The sequence below is a fragment of the Gasterosteus aculeatus genome, chromosome 21 (assembly GCF_964276395.1).
Source record: "Gasterosteus aculeatus chromosome 21, fGasAcu3.hap1.1, whole genome shotgun sequence".
NCBI classification, from domain to species: Eukaryota; Metazoa; Chordata; class Actinopteri; order Perciformes; family Gasterosteidae; genus Gasterosteus; species Gasterosteus aculeatus.
This window is the reverse complement of record NC_135708.1, coordinates 16,562,782-16,588,722: the sequence shown is the minus strand read 5'-3', so window position 1 is coordinate 16,588,722 and position 25,941 is coordinate 16,562,782. Positions and strand designations below refer to the sequence as shown.

The window sequence follows — 25,941 nt, the reverse complement described above, 5'->3', positions numbered from 1 at the left end:
TTCTACGTTGTGTTCCGAAAAAACAAATATTTTTGGGACTTAAACATGATTTTAAGCACAGTGTAAACCGCACGCACAGCTGTTTGCAAACTACGTGAAATTAAAATGAAATCTTTCATGTTTTATTTCAGCCGCTTGAGCACAAAAACATCCACTCAGCAACCCAGATGTGGTAGCTACATGCGGATAAAGAAAAGCACATGGGGATTTGTTTCCCCCCCCCCCCCGAATTTTGTGGAGTGAACAAAGTCTCTCATTTCTTCACAAGGGTCGCTCAGACGCGGTGTGTGTGAAATGAGAGTCGCCTGGGTGTGACTTTTCCAGAAAAGCATCCGCTTGCTATTGTCCGCCTAGTCAACTTCTGCAGGCCCCAGTGCCCGGCCCTCCATACATGACAGATCAAGGGTTACCAAGGTGCTTCTGAGAAAGGGGGGGGGGGGCTCAATGCGAGCGGGGACGAACCGGTCCACCCAAATACTCATTTCCTTTGGGCGCTGGGTGCCCTGGTGGGGATTCAGACGGGGTCACTGACACAGCCGCTGGGGTTCAGTGTTTTTTTCTTTTATTCCTTTTCTTCTCCGTCGTCGTTCTTAATGAAAACTGTTGCTTCTCCGCCCGCTCGGCCCGGCTGCCTGTACAGTACGCGGGCTCGACAATGTGCCCGGGTTTGCCCAGAAAGGGGGAAAGTGTAGTTCAGACTCTTGGCTGTTTGTCCGGGGCCAGGCGGAGGGAACTCGTGTAGAAAAGGTAAACCAGATTCTGTCCACCTCTCATTCTTGCCAGAAAGTTCAGTCACTGAGCCACGGCATTAACTTGTATTCTAACAAGATTAAAATATATTCGTCCTGGGGATTAGCATAGTTAGGTGTCCTTTCGCCTCCTTTTTTTTTTCCCCTACGCTGGTGCGGTGACAGTGGGCTTTGATCTGTGTTGCGAGGCAAGAGTCCTGGCTTGGACCTAGCCATTCGAGTGCCAAGTGTGAAATTGGCCTGATGTCATCCCCATTCTTCACCTTTTACATCTTTCACCACTTTAATTATGTTTCCGCCACAAAGCCTAGGCACCTCTGAGCAGATTCCACTCTGGCCGTAGGAAGCATTTAGAAACTGGGTAAATGACACAGTAGGGGAGGAGGAGGGGGGGGGGGGGGGGGATGGTAGGAGAGGTCATAGCAGGATGGGGCCCTTTTGTGTTCGGAGGGAGACATTGATACTTTCCTGATGTATTTGTGCTCCCTTCCATTTTTGCAGGAGGAGGACTTTGGGAAATTGTCGGCAATACTCAAGGAAATCATTTTGATTCAAGATTTTTACACTTTTTTTTGTATTTTGCATCTTCGTACGAGATGTCCTATTGCAGTGTTCTCTACCCAGGTTACTGATCATTTCTCCTTTTGACGGCTGCTAATCACCCGACCACCTGAATCTCCGTTCCGACGACGAGACAAACGACTCTCCGATGAGCGGTGGGTGCACGAGGGCGTAACCCGTGCAGCCTGCACGGCTTCAGCTATTGTTCACGCGTCGCTGTCCCGATCTGAACTTCTGGGAGCTTCTCTGCCGGGGAATATTTCGATGAAGGTTTCCTATTGATGAGCTGAATGAAGGACCAAAACAACCCTCCCCGGTGGGACGTGTTTGTGTGAGGAGGGGGGGGGGGGGGTGCAAATAATCAAAGCGAATTTGGGATGTGTGCGTGCCAAGCAAGAACAAGAAATGAGAAATAAAAATAAATAAATAAAGAAGTGATAGATAGTTGTGGGTGTATGCGGGAGGGACTTAGTGAGTAGGCTCTGTGTGGAGAATGAGTTACTGAAGGGTGGGAGGGAGGTGGGGGAGGGGGGGGAGGACTATGCCACCTGCAGCCATGACAGGCTTTGACCTTCATTTCTCCCCCCCCCCCCTCCTCCTTCCCTCCCTCCCCCCTCTTTTTTTAACTCCCCTCTGCCTTGTGGTAGAAGCTCCGGCTCCTTTCAGAGGGGAAGACTGACCGTCGTGACGTCAGCGCCGGGAGCGGCCCTCCCCGCTCTGACGCTCGTCCCCGCGGCCCGCAGACACGCCGCCTCGCAGACTAGCGGTGCGAGTGTGGAAATGCAGATAAGGCATTGTTGAGGAAACATGCCGGGGAATTGTTCAAGCCCCCCCCCCCCCCCCCTCCTCGCATACCGTGTGGACGCTTTGGCAAATGTTTTAATCTGAATAGCCGTGAATTTGATCCTCCCGTGAATGTGTTCGCAGAACCGCCCGTAGAACGAGTGGGCGTGTTTGCGTGGAGAGGATTGTCATGCCCGTGATTTACGTTTTGGGAATATTTGGCAACACTTGGTGTATTTTTCACTTTCCCGAACTATTTTAGAATGCGTGACTGCGATGCCTCCAGAAGCTCGCCATTGATTGAGGGTCACGCGTGTTACTGCCGACATGGACTCTTGTTGTATCGTTTCTGCTTTTCAATGGAAATATATGAACTGTGTTGTTCACATAGAGGTGCAAGAGACGTGTTTGTGTATAATACTCAAGGTTTATTTACTCTTTTGCAGTTTTCAGGAGGCAGTTAATTACGCAATTAATACATGATACAAATTATGTACATTTATACCAAAGAATACTTCCAACATAAAATAAAAAATAGCATTGTATTCTACAACTCTGTGTTGTATTTTTATTTAAACATGTTCATATATAGATAGATATACGCTGATGAGTAAATTCATAATGTCGTACCATGTTTCCATGAAGGCATTAAACTTGAATAGTCTGCATTTGAAGTAATACTGCTTCTCTGATTCGGCACAGTTCTGTTTCATACAAAGTTCGCAGTGGAACTTTAAGGCAAAGTGTGTTTCTGTTTGGTGGATTTTAATTCACACACACTTTTTGCAGATACACAACAAAAAACACTTGGAAAGGCAAAAAGTCCACAATTTGGCATGGATACGGTCTAAAACTCAGCTCGATCACACTTCCGTTGACAAAGACCAAAGTTTATAAACACAGTTATTTGCCCAAGTACAACAAACTGCAGCTTTCATGCAAAGGCCCCATAAACTATTCATTCACAAAAAAAGAAAACAAAAAGAAGTTATTGCAAGATAAACAAGCAGTGTAAACACCTCAGATATCTACTCTAAAGCAACACTGGTCATTGGATAGATTTTTTTTTCTCAATATAATCTATATAAATACACATATGAAGTCCTTTCAACAACGATAAGAGATTTCCAACATTTGTAATACAGTCACTGACAAATTTGCCTTCTTTTATGATAAATGGATATGTAATAAAACTGTATATAGAGAAAGATTTAACAAGAACACCCAATAACCTGCTTTTATAGTCTGTACTCGGAGTGGTTGTCGTCGTTGTGTTTATGCTACAGAGTTCTGGGACTTTGAAGGCAGCATTACAGCCTCAAAAGTTAAGCTACAAAATAAAAAGGTTGATGTTGCTGGAAACTATAACGGCTGCACTGATGCATTGGTGTAACGGATGGATGCGCACGTACTATTTGTTTAAAGGCTAGAAGACGACCACACATAAGCAAGGCGTAACTCAGCGTTTTAGTTAAGTGGCGTGTTAGAAAAAAATCGCTACCTCTGTGTCACATGTGATAATAAACTGTTCCTGTGAATCTTTTTTTTTTTTTTGGATTTTTCTTTTTTTTTTTTTTTCCTTTTAAAAAAACGTATCAAAATTCATTGTCTGCCGAATTAGCTCTTTAACTGCCTCTAAAACAACACCTTCCTTTCCGCTTCTACATTAAAATACAACCAAGGAAACCAACAAGCGTGGAAATAAAACTCGTGTTAGCATTTATTTAAATTCACAGTAGCCTGGATGCAGCAGAAAAATATTCTTTGGACTTCAGTTTGTTCACTTCACTGGCGGATCGACGGTGCCAGATAGCTCGGCGTGAAACGATGACAATCATGGATGGTAGGCCTATAGAAAAAGGATGCGTGGAAGCATTTGTACCTTCCTGGGGGGGGGGGGGGCGACGACAAACAATGAAAACGTACCTTTTATACAACATCGTTTATAGACGTGATATTGCAGAAATATCTTTTTTTTCTAACAATTTATGCTGGTATACTCTACGCTGGCCCTTTTATTCGATGAAATTATTGCATTGTAGGCTTGACAAAACCTCCCATATAACGAAAATCCACTTTAATATTCCTATAGGGAACTATAGAGACCTAGGGTATCATTAAATATTCATGTGGGGACTTATAGTCCAATGACCTTTTTAAAAAAAAAAATTGTATTGTATTTCCTCTAGTGGGTCAGCACTGATATTGATAGAAGTCTGTAGTATTTTTGTATCTCCTGGGGTATCTTTAAATATTCCTGTGGGTTGCGTCTATTAAAAACCGATCTATCATAGGATTACTATAGGTTCTTTTTCGTCAGGGGGCGGCTGTGACTTCTCATGGGGAAATCAGTCGCTGTCTGATTTCGCGTCCTGCGACGAGACGGTGGCGTGATTGTAAAGTCCCTGCGCCATCAGGTGCAAGGCCAGAGAGTTCTTGGCGCCGGTGGACTTCTTGATTTTCGCCCTCTTGTTCTGGAACCAGATCTTGATCTGGGACTCGTTGAGGCCCAGCTCCTGCGCCAGGTTCTGCCGCCGCTGCTCGGTCAGATACCGGTTCGTCTGGAACTCCGTTTTTAGTCTCTGCAGCTGCTCTGCGGTGAAGGCCGTCCGTGGTCGCTTGTCCTCTTTGCTGGTCGTTTTCTTCTTTGGTTTGCGAGATCTTGGCCCTGTTGGAGGGGAGGGTGGAGGTGGGGGGGGGGGGGGGGGGTCACAGACAGACCTTGGTTTGTCAGTATCAAAACATGGTCCTTATTATGGGCGAGAAAATAATAGACAACGCGGAGGATGATCAGGCAAATAGTTTAAAAGTAACTTCAGAAATGACCAAATGTGAATTGTTTTCTCATTAAATGAATCAACCAGTCGCTGCTTTGCGTTCAGCATAACGCCTGCACGTCCATACGAAACACGTGTGTCCATTTAGACTATTTTATAAGACAATGTAGCTTTGTATAACCTACGTGTTTAATCCCCCCACATCAAGAAACAAGTTAACAAATGTCTCTTGTATATCTCTTATATATTTATGCAGTCGGTGACCGTCAAGTTGTTTAGTTTAGTTCTATTTTGTATACAAACCAAGTTGGGTTGATTCCTCGAGACACATTTTTGGCAAACGTGTTAAAATTGAGGACTTGATTTGTAAAAAAAAAAAAAAAGGACTTGTTCAAAGAAGAAAACAAACCAAGAACTAAACCTCCTCTCCCTCCCTCTCCAATCTATTCCCCTGCCTCGCTTACACACACACACACACACACACACACACACACACACACACACACACACACACACACACCGACAGTCTGTAGTAGCAGGGAATTATTAACCAATAGGACAACACACTGGGCCAAAACATCCCCGACACATCCCAGCTACTGTTGTGAAATACAGCATTCAGTTCAATGCAGCTACTTTGCATTTGGGTTTCGTGGACCACATGAGGAAGAAAAAAAAACCTCCTCAATGGGCAAACGTGAAAAGAATGTGAGTTGCACACATTAGAAGCACGTTCATTTTCCATCTGGATAAGAGGCCTATTCGGTGGAGCTGTGCGCTTAGTGTTTGGTTCCCTCCTCCAAACAGAGTGGAAAACATTAATGAAACGACATGATACAGGCCGAACCTTTTATACGGATGAATCAGCCTCACTGTGTGTGTGTGTGTGTGTGTGTGTGTGTGTGTGCGTGTGCGCGTGCGCTTCTTTTCTTTTCAAGCAGCCCATATAAAAACTGTGCAGCTCTACAACTCGTAGTAGTCGCCTACGCCATACAGCGTTACATAATGCATGAGAACAAGTTGTACTCCACTCTTCATACACACCAACACGAATGCACTGACGTAACTTGGCTGACAGGTTGTAGCGCGAGTTTTCGTGTAAATACACATTAGAAACGCAACTCGCAAAGGCAGCACATCCTTTCTCCGTGGGAGCGTCCATTGTGAAAACAGACGCATATTTAATTCATCCCGAACACAATAACGCTTTCCAAACAGCTCTAAAAGCACCAGCTATTATTTTTGCACAACTGCAGATTTTCTGGAAGACATTCAGCCTTGTCAGCGCAAATGTTTAGTTTGTGCAGAACCCCGTTATTATCATATTCATAAGTATACAAAACGACTGCCTGAATGGCAGTACTTCACTAAAGAAAATAAAGCTCGAGAGAAGTGACGCTTAGTCGTGTTAGGTGTATATCGGTGAGTAGTTTACATTCTAAAGATTTAAATTAAATTGGACCATTTAAAACAAATATAGCTATTTTTTTCTCTTGCATTAAAAATAGCCCCCCCTCTCAGCGAAATGCCATTTTTTTTCCATCTGGTGTTTATGTGACATATTGTTGTGCGGGATTAGTTTTTTTCTTTCATCTCAACATTCAATAATATTTCTTAAAATTCTTAAAGGTTTTCTGTTGTTGTCGTTGGGTAAATGCGCAGATCACGCGCTCAGCGCGGCTCGCCGTTCTACTCGGGAGAAAGTCGGTCAAGGCATCCGGGGTCAGTGTTACGGGGTATTTCAGGTTACCGACATCACGGCGGAGTAAAACGCGCGCGCGGTGCCACCAACCTGAAGAAGGCCTGTCCGAGTATCGGGTGCAGTAGACCCAGGCTGGCCACAGCATGGACTTGGACGCGGGTGGGTTTGAGCTGGCTTGGGAACTGTCCGAGTCCGAGCTTAGGCACTGGTCTCCTCTCTCCCCGCGGGGATCCTGGGGCTCGTCGGCGGCTATAGCGGGCTTCTTGCTGCTCACGGTCACCGTGTGCGGGGTGGAGGTCCCCTCCGCCGGCACCGTATTCCCCACCGGCTCGGTCTGAGGCGCGTCGGGGCTGCCGGGGCTCTCCCGCGATGCCAGGCTGCTCGCGTCGCGGTTCGCGTCCCCGTCCTTTTTGCGTCCGAAATCCGGCCGCAGGATGTTGTCGATGAAGAAATTGGTGACCCGGTGCGGGATCTGCGGGTTCCCCGGCGGCTGCAGGAGGGGAAGGATGGCTCTGTTGGATTCATCCGCCGACTCCTGCCGCTCCACCGCGTCTCTGTTGCCGCGATCATTTTCCTCCATACTGATTCACTTCCCCCGCTTTGCTCTCTTTTAACCCCTTTGTCGCTCGTGCGCTCTCTCCGCCGCAATAAAAAAAATCGCAAAGAACTTGCGGGGAAATTAGATTGTAAAAAAAATATTTAAAAAAATCTGCACGCTGGAATAAATGTAAAAAAAAAAAAAAAGAAACTCAAATGCTAGTGGGTGCCTTGGACACCATGCAAAGCCTTGCGATAGTGCCCTCTGAGAAAAACATACTTTTTTGACATATATTCCCTCAATCTCGGGTTACAACTGATACCGCAGACTCAAAACATTTGCGCACCATCCAATTAAGTGTTATCCGTTTTGAGTGTGCTCAGCAATGCCTACACCTAAACTAAACTAAGGGTAAATAAAGAGGCTCCCAAACTGATGCTCTAATACTCTCACTCTGGAGTTTTGTTCTTATTTTCAATACGAGCCCCCCGAGTGACGTTTTCCCACCGTCCTCCCAGACACGTGCCTTGGACCAATGGGGTGGCAGAAACCAAGCCACGTGACGCAGACTCCAGAGCAGTCCACAAACGCCCATCCTCGCCTCAGTAAAGGGAAAGAGTCCTGTAAAAAACGGATTTAAATCCAGCGCATGCTTCCAGATACTCCCTATAACCCATCCATGTTATTAACATGTAACTTATTTTTTATTTTTTTTGGGAGGGGGGGGGGCTTTGCATCACCATGTTTGTGTTTGTTAAAAAACGGGAGGATGAAGCATCGCCTGTCAAAGGGGGATGAAGGGACCCCCGGGGTTCCTCGCTTGCAGGGCAGGGAGGGATTTCCAATAAAAAAACGAGAAATAGTATGTTATTGTACTATGGTCGCATTCTGTTTAATATACATGTACACACGTTTCCTTCTCGACACTTCACGATTCCCACAGATCATTACAGTTCAACCCTACAACAATAGCAACTAAGAACGTGCTCTTTCGAAGGCAAATGAGACAAACCCCTATTGTAAAGAGGGAACTGGCCTAATGGTGGATCCATTTAGGGATCCGTGACCTGAAAACCTTTGAGGCAACATGTGTCGAAATATGTGAACGTACACCTTCAGACGCCATTGGAAAGACTGTTAATTGGTTGTAAACATGTTAACAATATTTCTGCACTAACGGTTATTATAGCACAGTGAGGTCAAATGGACTCGGGTTTAAAGTCAGGATGTCCTGGCCATGGTTAAATGCGGATAACAATAGATGCCTGTCTGAATGCACTCATTTGGAACCAAGGGCGGTATTTTCTTGTTTATTATATTTGTTGTTATATTTAATCTAAAACGCATCTCTTTCTAAACAAACAACAACATCCCACGTTGTGGTGTAGTGGGGCATTTCACCATTTTATTTGCAGAATGTCTAACGAGACAGTTTGATTATTGTCCACAAGATGCATCCAAAACCTAAACGTGAAAGCCAGTGACCCCCCCCCGGTCCAATTTCAAAGGCGCAGAGACTTGTGTATTTTTTGACGTTCTCGTGCTCCCCTCTCGTGACGCTGCGCTCGACCGAGAAACTGGGTCTATATCCCTTTAAAAGAAGAATCAGTGATGCAAACAAACTGTTTTGTTCACGCTGCTCGGGGTACCGAGTCGCGCCAAACACAAAACTTCTGGGTAACTTTACTGACCGCAGCCAGAGTTTGTGGCTCTCCTCCCGGGACGCCGGCGGGCTGCGCGCAGGGCTCAGCCGGCTCTCCGCCGGCGTTTGAACCCGAGGCTGCGCGTAAAGGAGATCGGGTCATCGAGGAGGACCGATGGGAGCACACAGCCAAACTGAGACTGAGTGAGCGGCCTTTGAACATTTCAGTTGGAAAGTCAGACAGATGCCCTCTATTGTAATTTTTTTTTTTAAACATGCATTGTCTGCAATGGCTTTTGGACGGTCCAAGTAACTTGGTGCCAAATTTCTAAAATGATCATTGGAGGCGTATATTGATATTTGTAGTCAGACGTTATAGAATATTCTGATTTATTTGGAGTGTCAGGGTCGTTTGCAGTGAAAGAAAACGTGTGTTTTTTGTACGCCGCGAAGCAGCAATAACCTGCTGCACAAAACTGTCTCAGTTTGTGTTTGTGGCAATTTAAACTCGAGTCTAAGCCTGGCGGTTTCTGGCCGGAAACATGCTATCCTTATCCTCGATTTTGCAGGCTTTGTGGATATTGCAAAGTTATTATAGTGTTTTTACTTTCAATATCTCTCTGGGGCTCAACACGTGTTTGCGTGCACACATACAGTCAGAACGCCACATCACAGGGTTGAAGACTTTGGATCGCACTATTCTTCCTTCGCAAATATTCGCATCATTTAAGAAATATCAAATATGCCTGAACGCCCTCTGCTATATCTCCGATGGCAATGGGAGCTTCCTCTCTCTCACTCTCTGTCTGTCTCTCTCTCTCTTCGGCTGCTGCAGGGAAAGTTGGGAGTGGAAGATGTAATTAGACAGGCCACTCTCATGCTGCGATTGTTTCTCGCTTGTGAGGGGAAGCGCAGATTAATGCTGAGCGCTAAATAAGCAGCAGACAATGGAGGCACAGACAGGCCGCTGCCGCCTTGGCTTGGCCTCTAACCTCGCAGCAAAACACGGACGTCTGGAGGAAATGACACCGATTCAGCCTCCGAATTATAATACATGAGCCAGAGCGCACTGCACACAACAAACAGGTGCACGTTTCGACACGACAAACAGGCTTGGATTCTGCACCCTTCCCCCCGTTATAGAAAGTGACATATTGGCGCCCATTTAACTTGTTTACATTCATAGACGGCTTTTTAATTGGGAATTTGGGGATTTGTCTTTAGACGGGGAAAAATAGATGTGCTGGTGTGCAGAAGTCATCTCTCTCTGTCTCTCGACTGCTGTTTTCCAGCAGCAAAACAAGCTTTTAATACTCAGAAATATACGGGTACTCGTTTGCAGTGTATCGTGCACGCGCATAATCCCACTATTGTGGGATTTTGATTCACTATTGTCTGTGCAGTTTTGACTGGCTTGTTTTGGACCGTGCATGGTTGGAAAAAAAAGGGGGATGAGATGTGTCCTGTTTTAGCAGAAAAGTCAGTCACCATTGTTGGTTTGCTTCACTTGCTGGGGATTTCTTGTAGTCTGACAGATGAGTCAGACTTTCTGCTTACTTGTATGTGAATGAAGGATCATTGTGGTGCAGTTTGACCTGGTTGACTGAGGGTCGCCGTAGCGTCCAATTGTTCATGACATTGTTATTTATTTTTTAGATTCTTATTTCCAAGTGAACTCAGGCATGAATTCAGGACTCAATGGACGCATGTGTAGTTAGTACGTTTGTTTGTTGTAGTTCGTGGTGTGTTCTATAAGCATGGCGTTGCATGATGTTTCCTTATTCGGTCTTCAGTTTGTTTCTTAAATAGCGATTTTTAAATTGATGTGCTTTTTATATTTTTACGTGGTTAAATGGATGTACGGATCCACAATAACATTTATCCTGCTTGTTCAAACTATCCAAATCCGCCTGTAATACTGACACCAAATCGAGGCAGCATGTGCTGATCGAGCGGGCCTCGGTCGCGTGCTGATTTATTTAAGGTGTACACGTTTGGATAAAAAGCCGCGTGAATAGAAAGAGATGACCCTGAATAAAGGGGGCGACTATTTTCAACACATTTCTGTACTAACAAACGAAGCATTGGTCCGCTATTCTCTCACACCTTGAACACGGACGCACGCGTTTCGTATCTTGCCAGCGTTAATTGAAATAATTTGCTCCGCATTTGATGACGCAGTCCGATCACTAATGGATCATATGAAGTTTTGGGACGTCCTTCTTGTCCGTTATTTGTATTGTTATTGTATTGTATTGTATGTTATTTGCCCACATGCAATCATCATTACGAGGCGTTTTATGTTCACTATTTGTTGCTCAATGGTTAAAACGCAGGTTTCACTGCAGTTTTTAGGATGAATGTATTCTGTTCTGGTTCAAAGAGGCAGGACATATTGATTATCGTACATCTCACATCTGTCAGCTTCTACTAAATAAGTGAATGTTTTAGTTTTTCTCTTGTTTATTTCACTCAAGGGTTAATATTCGCTTTTTCCCCCATTTAAAAAAAATAAAATGTTATTATAGAGGTTGTGATCTGGTTTCTACGTCTATTTCATATTCACTTTTGGCTCATACACGCACTCCACCCTCCACCCTCCTCCTCACACACACACACACACACACACCCTATAATAAATCGCATGCATTGTGCGCATGTGCCCTGTCCTTGAGTTTCTACAACCTATTTTTTTTCCTCTGTATTTTCCTTGGTAGGATTGTCTTACACGTCAGCAGCACTATGGAGTACTACAAAAGGTGACGCGCAGAAGGAGGATTTGTGAATGGACGCCGTGATGTGTGCCAGCTCACAGATCAGAGGGTGGTGGTGGTGGTGGGACCTCTGCAGATGCACCCCGAGCCCCCCCTCCACCCGGCACTCCCTCCCTCCCTCCTTCCCTCCAGATGAATGGGGGTCTCGATATCAGCTCTGTCACCATGCAGGGGTCGCACCAAATCCTCCAGCTTCCTGTGCCTTTCAAACCCTGAAAGCAAGTCTCCCCTATTTGATGCTCCCATATGATTTTTTGTTGTTGTGCTTTTGTGGGCCTGGAAGCTCGCTGGCCCCTGTTTTCCATCGCGGGGTCAGCCAAGAGCATGGCAGCCGAATTAGAGAAGATTAGAAGCGGGCCTAATTGTGTCTACACTGCACAAAGTCAATCAGTCTTTCAGAGACAATTAATGTAGTTTAAAAAAACAAAAGAAATACAAGAAATTAAAGATTTGGAGAGAGATTAGCCGAGCAGCTGTTATCCCATTGTTTTACAGGAGGTGTGGTGCGTTGGATGTGGGCAGATCACAAGGCATTTATGTGTGTGTGTGTGTGTTAATTTTGATTAAAAACGAATGCAATCATTTGATCGCATTGGTTTATTTCTGCCACTTGTCAAGCTTTGGATTTTTTTTCAAACCACGCTTAATTATTTTGGTCAAATTTAGCTGAAATATTTGTAATGTGTTTCAGTTTATTCTTCTAAAAGCCAACGATGTAAAATTTAAATTTTAGGCAACATTTTGCACGGTGTGTCTCAAAGTAATGCATTTTGGTTTCTGCTGCATCGCCTTTACTCCACTATTTATCCATCACACAGCACCGCGCGTAGATGATGTCTAAATCATTTGTTTTGCCGTTGTGTGAAAGTGTTTGCAGATAAATCCTCCGAGTCGCCGGGCAGCGGACTTTGGGGCCGTTGGATCTTCTGGTTTCAGCCCTTTATAGGTTTTAATAACTCTTAATCCGTCTGATCGGTCTGGCGTAGATAAGTATCATTTGAATTTTTCAATTTGAAACACTTTTTTGTTTGTCTCATAAAATTCAAACACTAAAGCAGACGTTTTGCGGTATGTTGGATGCAGAGGACACTTACGGCTGTTTAGGAAATGTAATGTTGATATCTGGTCTTGTTCAAGTGGGAAATGTCGGGTTTTCATTTGTTATTGATTTGTGTGTAAATTCTAACTACGTGTATTGTGAAAGTTACTCACCCTTAAAACTCTCCAGGAGTGCTTTGTTTTATTTAAAAATCAAAAACTTTAAATTAAACTTCAGGGCTCCTCAGAACGGAGGGTGACTTATTTTGGCCTGACTACAAAATGAAACCAAAGAGAAATGAAAGTTAGAATAAAAATCCTAAAACAATTATCGGATATCTACGTAAAGGGTGAAAACGAAGACTCTTGCTCAAACCATTATGTGCTCGCGTGCTTCACTATCATTTCATGCGTAGAGAGTTTGGCTTTCTAACTTTGAACATCAGGTAGTCCGGGTTAGTTTTCGACCCGCTATACGGTGTCCGGTTTGTGCGCATTCTCTCCCCCAGCTGGGCCGCAGGACTTTCCACGTCTTACTTGTGACAGCAAAGAATGAACTACGCGTGGAGGCTATTTCCGTGAGGTCAACGGGTTTACATTCTCTGACATACAGAAAGAATCGGCTGCCATGCAACATGGGGGAGCCGTGGGGGGGCAAGGAGGAGAAGAAGAAGAAGAAGAAGGAGGAGAGGAGCAGGTCATTTATGGATGGACATGTGCCGCAAAATAGACCTAAAAGAAGAAACAAACACATATAATGCATAAAAACGATTCCTCTCACTGACGCGGCCCGGTGGGGGCCCCCCTGAAGTTTTTGGCCCCCCGATGTGAAGGTGCGAGCCCAGGATGCTTTGCGAGTCAGATCGTCTAAATGCCTCGTGCACCTGTCTCGCGCTCCCGCGCGCGTTTAGGAGCCACGGTGAGAACAAGTGAGAGACGCACAGGTGGGAAGCACTTGCTGCAGGATAAACAGAGTGAGTCCAAGCAGACAGGCCGAAACATTGTTAAATGTTATTTATTCCCAAATAAATATCCTGCAAACCGGAGGCGGAAGGAAGTGTGCAATCACACATCTCCGGAAGAGGAATTATCCAAATGTCGTTTGTCTCCAAACTAACTCTCAAAGTGGATTATTAAACCTGCAGCCAATTTATTTGGTTTTATTCTCATCCGGACTTTTGCGAATGTAAAACAACACGCAGATGTGATCACGTCACTGGGTCATAAAGGCGATTTCATCACGAAAACACAAACTTTTTCTTCTTCTTTATCTCTCCCATTTATTTCCGTTTCCCAAATAGGAGAAACAATTCATGTTATGTCGCAGTGTCCCAGCTTGCAACTTTAATTATAGCGGAAGAAGGTCAGTCAGAAGCGGGTTTCCGACCCCTCTCCCTGTGTGGCATCGCGCTGCGCGCCGCTTAACTGCCAAAATAGCGCCGGACTGCCCTGAAAGCGCCGTGTGCGACATGAGTCCCTTTCACCCCGCGTGCACCTGAGTTGTTTTTACCCCCCAGCAGCGGATATGCTGTGAATTTGTCACTTATCAGGGGCCAGGCTGTCAAGGGCCATTTTAGGAGCAATAACTTTCCCAGTTGGATTTAGCCTGCCAACTTTGTGCGTCTCTCAGCAGCGAGATGAATGGGCTGCGTGCCTGTTGCTTCCCCAGAAATGTCTCCTACGCCTACTAATGGAGACTAATTAAAACATGACAAACATCGACCTTTAGTGCATTCTAAACAGGGCTGAAAGCATGATTTGGGTTATGCAAATGTGCTCTCTATTCTGTGGCAATATTTATGTGGGTGACATATTCCTCACATGTGTCCGTTTGCTCCTTTATGGGCCACAAAGTAAATGTCTTTTCATTTTTTTTCATTCGAAGAATAACCTTCTTTATATCTGATATATATGGGCTTCTTTTTCACCATTCAAGGCACATACCCAGGCCCACACAAAGCTAATCCTAAAATCAAATGGATCATCTTTTCATATTGTATTATTTACAGATATCTAAGAAAGAAGCGCCATACATTTATAACTTGTACTGTTTTGGACGTTTTTGTTGTCAGCATCTCCGAATATGATCAGGCAATGAAAATGCTCAGCTTGATTTACTTCTTTACCTTTTCGTCAGTTATCATTACCACCAAGATGTACCCGATGTGTTTAATTCACACTGGGAAGGATTTGTTTATGCATCACCTGAGGTTTTCATTTTATTATTGTCCTGCAGAGGAAGTATGCTGAGTGAACTGATTAAAAAGATGTGAACTGTTGTCTACACCGTAAAGACAATGCCGCATCTGCACACGCTTCCCTGCCCTCTTACGTTTTCCTTTTATATCTTAGTTTCAGCCCTAAATCACTGAATGAATGGAGACACAAAAAATATCCTAAGAACAGAATTGAGAAAAGAAAAGGTTTCAGCAGATAATTACTCCCTCAGACAGGAACACGTGAGGCAGAGAGCAGCCCGAGACTTCCATTTGAATGGGATCTGAGAGGTAATTTGAGCTAAAATGGAGTCCACTTCTGAGCCCCTCACTCAGCCACCCTCCCACCCCCCCATGGCATCCACTGTAATTCATTATTCCTGGCCGGCACTGGGAGAGGCAATGAGCGAGGGCAGAGGACAGAGGACAGGAGCGGACCCGGCTCACGGTGTAATGAAGACTCAGTCGACCTAAACCAACTCCACATGCACACGCGCACACACACGCGCACACACACACACACACTCACACACACACCACACACAATGTTTGATTATATATCACAGGGAGCAGGACATTAATGGCACTCAAGACCTTTTGGCAGAGAAATAAGTGTGAGCAATGATTTTTCTCTAAATCCATTTCGGTGACCTTTTCTATCATGCATGTGACTCTCTGCCTGCACTGCAGTGTGAGATAAATATTCCAAGAACAAGCTTCCTTCCACTGTTTAATAAACCCTCTCTTTGAATCTGAGTGACTATTCTCTTATTTGGGTTTGAGGTCTGTTTATTCAAAAAGATACGTGTATATTTCCTAAAATGTTTTGTCTGCATTTCGTGCATACTTTCCCATCCTAAACACACAGAGCTCGTTGTTTGCAATAAACTGAATTGCATCCATGTGTATTCTTTAACTTCACAGTAGGTTTATGTTCTCTAATCTCAATAAAATCGGTCGGGTGAGTAGATATCTGCATTGTGAGATCAGGCCCTGCAAGACATTTGGCGTTCCTTGTGCCTCCACTAGGGGTCCACAAAGGTCACGGTAATAATGTACAGACAAGCTGAGAGGATAAATACTGTCATCTGGTGGTAACAAAAGCCATCACTACCGAGTAGAGAACGCTGTGGTCTACCCTGTAATGCATGATTTGCTTCTCCAGAACATCTCCCCAGTCCTCCTCCTGCCACCTGTATGCACGAGCTCGTGAGAGACTTATAGATGTGTGAGACCGGTGGAGCCAAGAGACGGGACATCGATCAGCCAACAAGTTAGCGCCTGCAAAGAGGAAGACATCCCCGGAGTCTCAAAACGGCCGAGTGTGACACAAAAAAGGTTTCAATTAGTAGAGTGAGTGACCTCGATAAGACATCTGCTCGGTTTAATATATCATGTATGTGGTCTGATGTGTTTATCTCTCTGTCATAGATCCCTTATCTGTTTCTATTTTCACCATGAGCCTTGAAATCCAAAGAGATGTCTTCATTTTCTTTATGGTTGGACAGGAATACGGCTTCTGCATTTATGATTTTTCATCACATTTTAAACGTAATTGAAACTCAAGTCAGAATCAGAATCCATATCTGCTTATGCACACATGGACTCTGGCTTCCACTTTGTTTTTATTTCTTGTTTATTTGTATGTATGCAGACAAAGAAGTACAACGGATGTATATATGTGGACAGAAACTGTACAACAAAGACAACACTGAGGTGCAAACGGGGGCCGTCTGACCGAATGATTGTTCATCAGAGGGCCGGCCTGAGGGAAGAAGCTCTTCAGCTCACAACGTGAAGTGATTTTTGTGTTAATGTTGCCACATCAAAGACACACAGTCCAAAAGGAAAAAAAAGCTAAATGAATCCAGCAGAAGACATCATCCTCCACTTATTCCTTGACTGAGCGCCGATTTCTCTCCAGATGCGAAAGCACCATAATCCATATCAGCCCTTTCCATCTCTTCATTACAGCTGCATCGGAATTTCAAAACCAATGGTTTTTCGAATTGCTGCACCATTTCTTCAAACGGAGACACTCCGCATGTCTTGTACATCGTTTATCCCACTTTTCCAGAGGTGTATATTGACATGTTTGCAGTCTTTGGGAACATTGGAATCTCTACTAGACTTTACCCATAGAACAGCGTTTGACTGCACAGCATGAGTCCACACAGAACAGACGGCCCCACTGGTGGACCTCGACTTGTTATCTCGCCTTCACGTTTACTGGCAGTTGTGTCGGTGCAACATAGCAAAAAGCTCAATAACCACAATTTGAAATAACATAATCAAAACACAAAGCTGTTGCGAGGAGATAAAATTGAACGGTCTACTGGGAGGATCTGTAGATGGCTCAAATCAATAGCTGAGAAGGGCCCAGGCCTGTCTCCACGCCTGGGACGGAGAGAGTAAGCGGAAGAAAGACAGGGGTGAGGGGGGGGGGGTCTTTTGGCAATAAGGGGGCACTCTAATGGAGTCTTTCAGTTTGCTGTGGCCGCAAATGAAAGGAAGTTGAAGCCCGGCCAATTATTCTGCCTGAGAAGAGGAGGAGAGTGAAAGAGGAAGGAGAGGGGAGAAGCGGCGTGTGGCGCCGGGATCGTTGGCCTGTCAAGCGGGGGGAGATAGATAAATAGATAGATAGACGGGGGACAGATACACGGATGTATAGAGAGACCGAGGGGTTCATTCAGAAACAGCCCTCAGATATTGGCCCCACTCCCAGAAATTTCCCCCAGAGCAAAAGGTTAACTGTCAGTCCCCCGCTAGGTATAAATAGAAGTCTGCCCTCCAGAAAGGCATGTTCAGAGGGGAGGGGGGCAGTTCCCCGTGACACACACACACACACACACACACACACACACAGGGGTGGGGCGAGAAAAGATGGCCACCTGACCCGCCCCTCTCGCCGAAGAAATGACAATGCCTCAGGAGACTGTCAGAGCCCCCCCCCCCCGCCCCTCGGACAAAAGAGCGTCCTCGTCCATTCAACTTGGCCGTGACGGCAGACACAACAAACGCCACCACCGGCACCCCGAGAAAGCCCCGGTGCAATTGAGGTGCGAGTTGCGTAATCGTGCTGGTGGGCCGTACTGAAGGTAGAAGGGGGGGGGGCTTGGCTGTGTGTTTGTGTCAGGTTCAGAGGAGGAGGGGAGGGGGGGGGGGTGGTGTTGGTTCACCAGATGGTGTCAATATGTCGGTACCTTACGCAGGATTCAGGTATTCACGTCCAAGTCCTTCATCCGGTCCCGTGGTCGAGTAATGACTATATGCAGAAATCCTTAACAGGTGTTTATTTTTCACTTAAATCAATGGTAGCAAAAAGGATACACGGCGGAAATATCAGACACACACAGAAACTCTCCAACATGGGAACAAAAAGGTGCTTTTCACCAACACAAGCAAAGAGGAAGCTTCCTCTTCAGTGAAACACACCCGGATGTAAGCCGACGCAGCCTGAATCTGCCACAAATAAAGTACGTACAAAAATAAATTGAGTTTGCTTTTACAAAGTGAGATTGTTTGCAACAGTTTGACACGATATCGGTTTTATTTTGTCTCTCTGGGGAGTCATCGGTATGTAACCTCTGACACAACCCTTGTTCCAAAAAAGAAAGATGTTATTGCTTTTTATTTTAAATCACTTCACTGCATATACTTAACAAGCAGAGTTCTTTTTTTTTTTTTTGCAATCGTCAGAAAAAAATAAATAACTACTACTAATTGTGTAATGTATACTCTGATTGCACTGAATCCTCTAGACCCCCCAAACGCTAAGTAACATACTGTAGGTCTATTATGGTAAATAATACCTTTCTGATCACAAAGCCATTCAACATTAACCATGATGTCATGTTTGTACAAATAATAAAACAAACAACAACTGTATAGTGACAAAAGCACTACATTCTAAATACACAGGCAATCACAGATTGCAAATCTTAAGAAATAATGTCCTGGCCCTCTCGTTCCACCGGTGCATGTTCCCGATACTTTTAATCTCGAGCGGGCGACAACGTACACGATCACAAAGACATTTAACAACTGGTCACAACGGGGGTTTTAAACTGCTTCAACAGGGACCACTGATGCTGGCAAAAGTAGTTCTAGTATACTGTGGGCACATTCTGCACCGCGGAGGCCTTCTTCGCTCTGCACACAGCGGGAAAACTAAATGTGGACTTACTTCAACAATCCTCCGTCTGTGAGTCTGAAACAGACAAAACGATGTACCGAAGTTCTCCGAGTAGCGCCCCCCCCCAGACTATAACACGTGATCTTGTGCTGGCAGAGAGTCGTGAACGCGGCCGGCACAAACTAACTAATAGGCACTGTTGAACACATTCCCTGTCCCTATATTCCATTAACCATCGTCTCGCATGGGCTTCAGCCTCAACTTGGATGAGGACGTCTGATTACGTCCCTCCTGCAAGATACGACTCTCGGCGAGTCATTTCCCCAATATGAACTATTGTCCAGCATGGGGTCATTCAAAACTACATAATAAATACTTAATTTGGTTTGACTGGGGGGGGGGGGACGCACGTCTCAAAAGTGCCGCTTTAATGCGAGAATGGAGACATTTCCCTTTTAGGATCGTAATGTATTCAGGCTACAAACAAACCGGTCTTATCTGCTGAGACCAAAGCCCGTCCACGCCAAAGCTAAACGGCGCGCGCTTCCGCTCCACAAACTGGAGAGATACGCACTTCCAGCATTAAACTAAAACCGGTTCACTTCAAAACAACAGCAAACAAAAAGGAAAAAAGGCAAACACTGTCCTCTTGTGAAGTGTGAGGGAAGCTTGAATGCTAATGGTGTAGAACAGAGGCGGGAGGGTGAGCCTGTTTGGCCACGAGGAGGTGCGGAGGACATGGCACGTTAGACGAGGGGCTTCTTTTCTGACCCCCACTTTGTTAAGAGAACAAAGGATGAAGGGTGAGGGGGGGGGAAACAAAGTCTCTTCCTCCTGTTGTCGTTGTCGTTCTTCGCGTAACTTGTCCATCTTTGTGTTGTCCGTCCTTCGCCTGGTTCGTCTGCGTTTTCACCGTTCAGTCCATGTGGGGTTTCTCGCCGCCAGCCTGAGGGGGTGAGGAGGGGGGGGGAGAAGCTCGGTGTGAACAACACAAATCGATCGAAAGAGAAAACACGAGTTGAAATGTTGTTTGCAAATTGAGTTCCTTTATGTGTATGGTAGGTTTTTATGCGAGAACGGAAGTGGCTTTATAAACGTCGTGGCAACGGAGGCCCGGTCATAAGACTAGTTTATGGTTCTGACGACGCGGAAGCCTCAGGCAACTCATTTAAGACCAAAGTTACACATGAATTGCTGTTCCTGTAAAATCATAGCTGCAGCTTGAAAAACAAACAGGAAAATGCCTAAATGCTCTTTTAACAATGAGCAGCTTTTAAGTAAATACACTAGTTGCTGACTCAGGAGATAAATCTGGACGTTTAAACTATTTTTATTTCAGTTCCTCCTTTTGGAAGGTTACATTTTTCCTTTTGATGTACAATAACGGAGGAGAGAACTGCCTGTTCAACGCGACGCGAATGCAGACTACTTCTCTCATTGCTTATTTTGCTCACCACAAATAAAATAGATGTATTCAGCCGTAATGTTTTAGCAAACTACTTGTCTGAATATAACTTTAAATAAACTGATAACACGAGTCAGCTTTGAAGTGTGTCCAAAAAGCACAAGAACAAGACAAGTGTTTATTCTGCATGGTTTGACAAAAACAAAAACCTTTGAGATACAAAAAAGAAAAAAAAAAAAAAAGAAAAAAGAAATGTTCCTCCTGCTCCCGTTCCCAAATGACCCGCTGGAGCAAGAGAAAGAAAAACAAAACCACGAGTGCGGACTCGTGCCAACATTCCTCGGGCCCCATCGCAAACAAAAACAACGAGTAGCAAATGACCCTCCGGTCAGCCGAGTCCCGACTGGCTCCGAGTCTCACCACGACTGTGAAAAACAACGGCCCTTAATCCGCTTTCACGCTTCCACTCGAGTCACACCGAGGGAGTGACGGGACTCTTACTTTACAGACAGAATGAGGTGAGGCTTCCGGGCACGGGCTTGGATAAAGACATCAAAGCCGACTTGATGGGATAATTATGAAGAAAGGGGAGCGAGGGGGCGTCTAATGCACTTTGCTCAACTTTAAGCCGTTTAGGCAATTTTATCAGCTGTTGTGGTTCGGTTAAATAATTGCGAATAAAGCGCGCGTGGCGCGGAGGAGTCTTTCGAGGTCTGTTTAGGAGTTCAGCAGATGGATCGTTCAGCCTGAATCAGCCTTTATGAGACTTTTGGTATGATGGACCTAAATATATTTTAAAATAACGTCAAAGTAGATTATGTATTACCATAGGCGTTACCATGGCGAGTTGCCGTCCGATGTTTCCCACGGTGACACCGCCAGAGAAGAATATGCACGGGAGCCAGGAGCGTACGTACAAGAAGTCTGGAGACGTGTACCTGGAAGACAGAAAGAAAAATACAATGATTCAATCATTCTTAATGTAAAGCACGTTGTGGGAGCTGATGTTAAAATAAGACTGTGGATGAGAATATAAAAGTAGAATGTCATGTCACAGAGTTAAGAAAAAAGACACACCTAAGACAGATCTGAATGCAGAAAGACAAACAAAACCCGTCAGGTTAACAAAAGCATTAATGTCTTCTCCGTTTCCGCCTTGTGAAGTCAGCATGAGCTGCAGCTACTATTTGAACCTCTAACATCAACAGAAATCTCTTTTCTCAGCCGTGTTATTTTGAAACCACTGAAGCCGGTATGGGGTCCCATTAATTGGGCTCCAACAGACCAAGGGAAATCCCAAAATAGAACTCAAGCCTTATCTGACGTGTCTTTTTTTTTTTTTTTAATGGGAACATACATCGGGTGGTACTTCCAGGTAGATTATAAAGCTAATTCACACCGGGGAGGGGCTTACTCCACGGCTTTGTAATTATCCCAGAAGTCAACGTTGGATTATCTGCGAGTGTAACATGAAACCAGATATTTGTGACGACAGACGGCAGCACTCGTGACAGCATCGGTTTCGTTTCATCGAAGAAGGGAAAACAACCTGAGCGGCTTTTACTCCCTTTGTGCAGCAACCGGGAAAACACTTACTGGTAAACGCCATTATAGACGAGCAGCTGCGTGAAAACGGTGGCCAGGACGGCGGTGGTGATTCCCAAACCGAAGCCGCTCCTGGACCGGTCGAATGTCCACCACAGGCCCAGGGACAAGGCCGCCAGCGTGAGGGAGAGCTGCACGTTGTTGTCAAAGTCTAGTTTCTGTGACGCCAGTCTGGTTAAGGACAAGAAAACCCCCACGAAAAGCGAAAGACAGTTCTTACTCAAATATTTGCATGACATGCGGAAGTTCCATCACTACCTGAATGGTTGAACCAGGGCATCCGGTTTCTTTGGATGCAAAAAAATATATATTTTTAATAAGCGTTTGGAACTCGTTTGGAAGGATACAACACTGGCGTGGTTGATGCCGACGAACACCGCTATGCACCTCATGACGCTGGCCCACTCCCGCTTGAACTTGTGCGGTTCTCCCAGATGGCTGTCGAGGCAGGGATACAGCAGGCCGACCACAGCTGCCAGAGGGAACAAACAGACCCAAATTACACCAGATAAGCATGTGAAACGCCAGCGGGCAAATTCTGTCAGGGCGCTAACGTGGGATTGTTTTAATGGCTGAACATGCAATTGCATAATAAAGTCTTATTTAGATACCTGCATACACACAAGTTAACAAAAAGCTTTTTTTTCTGCTGTTTAATGAAATACTTGGGTTTAACTCACATTGGAGTTCCAGTTTTTGACGCATCAGCGAAGACATTGACGTTTATTTTAGTTTAGCAGACTATCAAATCCTCATAGTTTAAAAACTAGAACATTATATTGGATTCACGCTTTTTTTAATTGATCATATTAATGAAAATAGAAAAATATCATGTTCATGTAACTCACTGTAAATTAAATATATATAGAGTACATTGTTGTTGGCAAGTACTTCAGACAATACATTTGACTCAGACTTGAGTGAACAAACACGAAGCCGCAGCTTAACTTTCGTTTGCGTTGTTTTTCCCCCCTTCAGCTCTTCTCCGCCCACTTCCCGGTTCCCGCACCTAGAGCACCGCCCCTTCGGCTCACCCGTTATGACACAGGCCAATCAGCGCGCAGCTGATCTCGTATCCGGCTGTTGCGGCCAATCAGAGGTCGGGAAATGCCACCATCTGTTCCAAGTCATGCTTCTTTTTTTTTTTTTTAATAACTAGCTGCCAGACAAACCCGCTAAGACTGGAACAGCATTAGAGAATAAGGGGTGACTTATAGTCGATAACAACAAAGCCGAATGGTGATTCACCAGCACATGATCGGACAGTAGCTGATAGCAGCGACAATTAACTCCACACAGAGGAAGTTTTACGACTTCCTCTGTGCGGAGTGTAATTTTACAGCACAGGTGTGGATACATGTGACGTTTCAGCAGCCACTGATTTGGAAAACACACGTTCACTCCATCCCTGTCTCTTTATATAATGGAATAAACTACCGCACTGTGACCACTCCCGGCTTTGTCCCCCTACATTCACATCGCACACATTCACATTTTTTAAAGTTGTTTTTTTTGTTGCTCCAAAGAACGCGTGGTTGACTCACCGGCCCCGGTGCCGCAGCACGGCGGGATCCACCAGGCAGACGAAAACAAAGTTGCCATCACCTCCTCCGGAAACAGGGTGACGTGCCTCTGGATCTGCAGCAAGTTGAGCACCAGGGCGAGGAAGGCGCCCACGGTGAAGAGGACGAGACCCCGGCGGATCAGGTTGGCCGTCCGGACGTCGTGCAGGGAGCCGTAGGCGTTGCGGAGCACCGAGGTGATGATGCACATCATCTCCTCGGCTTTCGATGCTAACCAGTTAGCTCCGGACGAGTGCTTGGTTTCCACCCTCGGCGCACAGGAGCAGCTCCAGCAGCGCTCCTCTAGTCTGGGCATTTGGCACCTGGAGGCTGGAGGGGAAGAGTTTGGGTACATTTTGTGACAACGCGGAGAGAGCAACCCCGACGTTTGACTAACTGAAAAGGAAGGGTCCCCCCCCCCCCCACCTGCATCCTGTTGCATGAGCGCGAGTGAGGAGACGGCTGGTCCTTACCTTGATCTCCAGATGTCTTCGGGTCTGGTTCTGGTGCCGCCTGGGCCAAGTGATCCAGGCGAAGATCCCCGCTTTGTTTTTCCTGCTCGTTGCGACGGGGGCCGTGATCACGCCGTTTGCTCACATCGTCATCGGAAGAGACGGCGAGGACTGCGCTCCATTCCACAGCATGCAGGCTCATAACCGGGGGACGAGGGCTTTCTCCGCAGAAAACAATCACAGCTGTGTCGGGTGAGAATCGGCGGCCAATCAGAGCGCGGCGGCTGATATGACGTGTCGCAAAGCCCCCGCCCACTTTGTCCGGAGCAGACAGGCGCGCTAACGGGGAGGCTTGCAGGGAGCAGAAGTGAAAGTGTAAACGGAGAACTCCTTCCAAAATGGCCTAACAAACACAGGGAACCACGAAGAGCATTCGAGGAGATGCAACTAAATATAAAGGGGTGGATACAAAAGAGCAAACATGCAAGAACAAGAGCTTACAAGTCATGCTAAACTCACTACAAACTGAAAAACAGCTGCAGGGGAGATCCTATTGAAAAAATGAGTTTAAAAAAAGGGGAATTTGTGTTTACCAGGAAGCAGAAATGGTCAAACTTCTACAGATGTTGTCTCGAAAAGCCAACTATCCCAACGTCACGCACAGCTTGCCCTTATATTGGGGAATGTGACGTGGCACGGCTCTTTTCCCCCCCTGTTGTTGACATAATGTTGAACTTTGGGTCAGGTTGGAGGAGGCGTAGCTTGCAAAGAACCGCGTGCGTGGACGGGAGGGGCATGTTGACTGCACGTCCCTCTGAGATAATGTGAAAAGTTCAGTTCCCCTATGAATGAGTTCCAATCAGCGACAACAAGATGGAAACATGTTTTGCAAGACCGTGTGTGACCCACAGGGTACGAACCGATAAGAGCCTCCAACCATTGACCACGTGCTGCAAAAAACATGTCACTTTTGCTGTTAAACAGTCAGATACTGAGATCACGTTTGCTGATATTATCTGCTGGCACTTTTTACAAAGTAATATCATGGTTGAATCATAATGCGAATTGCCTCGCAGAATGAAGCGATGCATCATGACCTACAGCAAATGTGGTAAAAAAAACAGACTCCTTCTTTGGTTTAATTAGGCCAGTAATGTCTCAGGATGTTGCATGGAGTTTTTTTTGGGGCATTTATGGGGTTTCAAAATAGTTTCGCTCTTCATTCATGATGTGATGATGTGTCATAACCCTTATCGGACGAGATCGGTCAATACAGCTCGGACTAAAAAACTGAAACCACAACGGTTTTGATGACACACTCTTGGCCCAGTTGCCTACGGACGGGAATGTAGAATCCGTTAGCGGAGATTACCACATCAAACGACCCCCACGAGCAGCGGATGGGGGAGGGGTGCTACGAACGCACCACCCTGCTCGTCTGGTAGGAACACCAGTGAAAAATCACAAAGGTATAAGCGCTGAGCGTGGCTCTGAGGTCACATAAGCAATACAGAAAAATCAGGAAAACACGGGTCCAACATTTCTGTAGCTCGTCCAGATGTTATATTAGCTGCTAATGAATAATGTAAAATTAGAAAAACACATTTCTTACATATAGTGTGAAGCTTACTAAATAACGCAGTTTAATTCGCTGACATACAACCCAATGAGGCCACCTGTTTGGCTCCACAGTCAATGCACCTCACACAGCAGCAGAATGTTTAAAGAGGCGTTGGTGCAATTCAAGCCACTGAACACACCCAAATACAGCCGAAGGACTACAGGGAAGCTTTTACCTCAGCGGGACACCAACTCCCAATGCCTTCTCTGTGTGGAGCTCCAGCACAACAGCTGATGTATATTAATAAAATGTGTTTGTTTGTTGTCTGTTTGGGAGGATTTTCAGACTCCAGGTTGTTTCTCACTGAATGAGAATGAGGCTGCGAGCTGCCCTTTAAAAGAAGTTGTAAAGTTAACATTTGTGCGCACAGTGAAGCAAATA

The 25,941-nt window shown here is 45.4% G+C and overlaps 2 protein-coding genes and 1 long non-coding RNA gene across 6 annotated transcripts; 1 reads left to right on the top strand and 2 right to left on the bottom strand.

Annotated features, from left to right (window-relative positions):
- Positions 1-2,500: 2,500 nt before the first annotated feature.
- Positions 2,501-7,568, bottom strand: en2a (engrailed homeobox 2a). Its single transcript, XM_040167765.2, has 2 exons — positions 6,663-7,568; positions 2,501-4,761 (listed from the first exon to the last, which is right to left on the bottom strand). The coding sequence occupies exons 1-2, from the start codon at positions 7,150-7,152 to the stop codon at positions 4,442-4,444; spliced, it is 810 nt and encodes a 269-aa protein (XP_040023699.1). The 5' UTR covers positions 7,153-7,568; the 3' UTR covers positions 2,501-4,441.
- Positions 7,569-8,659: 1,091 nt separating this feature from the next.
- LOC144390035 (uncharacterized) lies at positions 8,660-12,105 on the top strand. Its single transcript, XR_013454092.1, has 2 exons — positions 8,660-8,956; positions 11,470-12,105. It is a non-coding gene; the product is annotated as an uncharacterized LOC144390035 (long non-coding RNA).
- Positions 12,106-18,058: 5,953 nt separating this feature from the next.
- insig1 (insulin induced gene 1) lies at positions 18,059-24,632 on the bottom strand. 4 transcript variants are annotated; one of them, XM_040167398.2, is made up of 7 exons: positions 24,533-24,632; positions 23,961-24,290; positions 23,470-23,817; positions 22,273-22,397; positions 21,917-22,083; positions 21,147-21,258; positions 18,059-19,861 (listed from the first exon to the last, which is right to left on the bottom strand). In XM_040167398.2, the coding sequence occupies exons 2-7, from the start codon at positions 24,139-24,141 to the stop codon at positions 19,832-19,834; spliced, it is 963 nt and encodes a 320-aa protein (XP_040023332.2). In that variant the 5' UTR covers positions 24,142-24,290; positions 24,533-24,632; the 3' UTR covers positions 18,059-19,831. The 4 variants fall into 4 exon arrangements, with proteins under 4 accessions (XP_040023332.2, XP_040023333.2, XP_040023331.2 ...); XM_040167399.2 differs by having other exon boundaries at positions 23,961-24,182; positions 24,533-24,592; XM_040167397.2 differs by having other exon boundaries at positions 23,961-24,626.
- Positions 24,633-25,941: the final 1,309 nt, after the last annotated feature.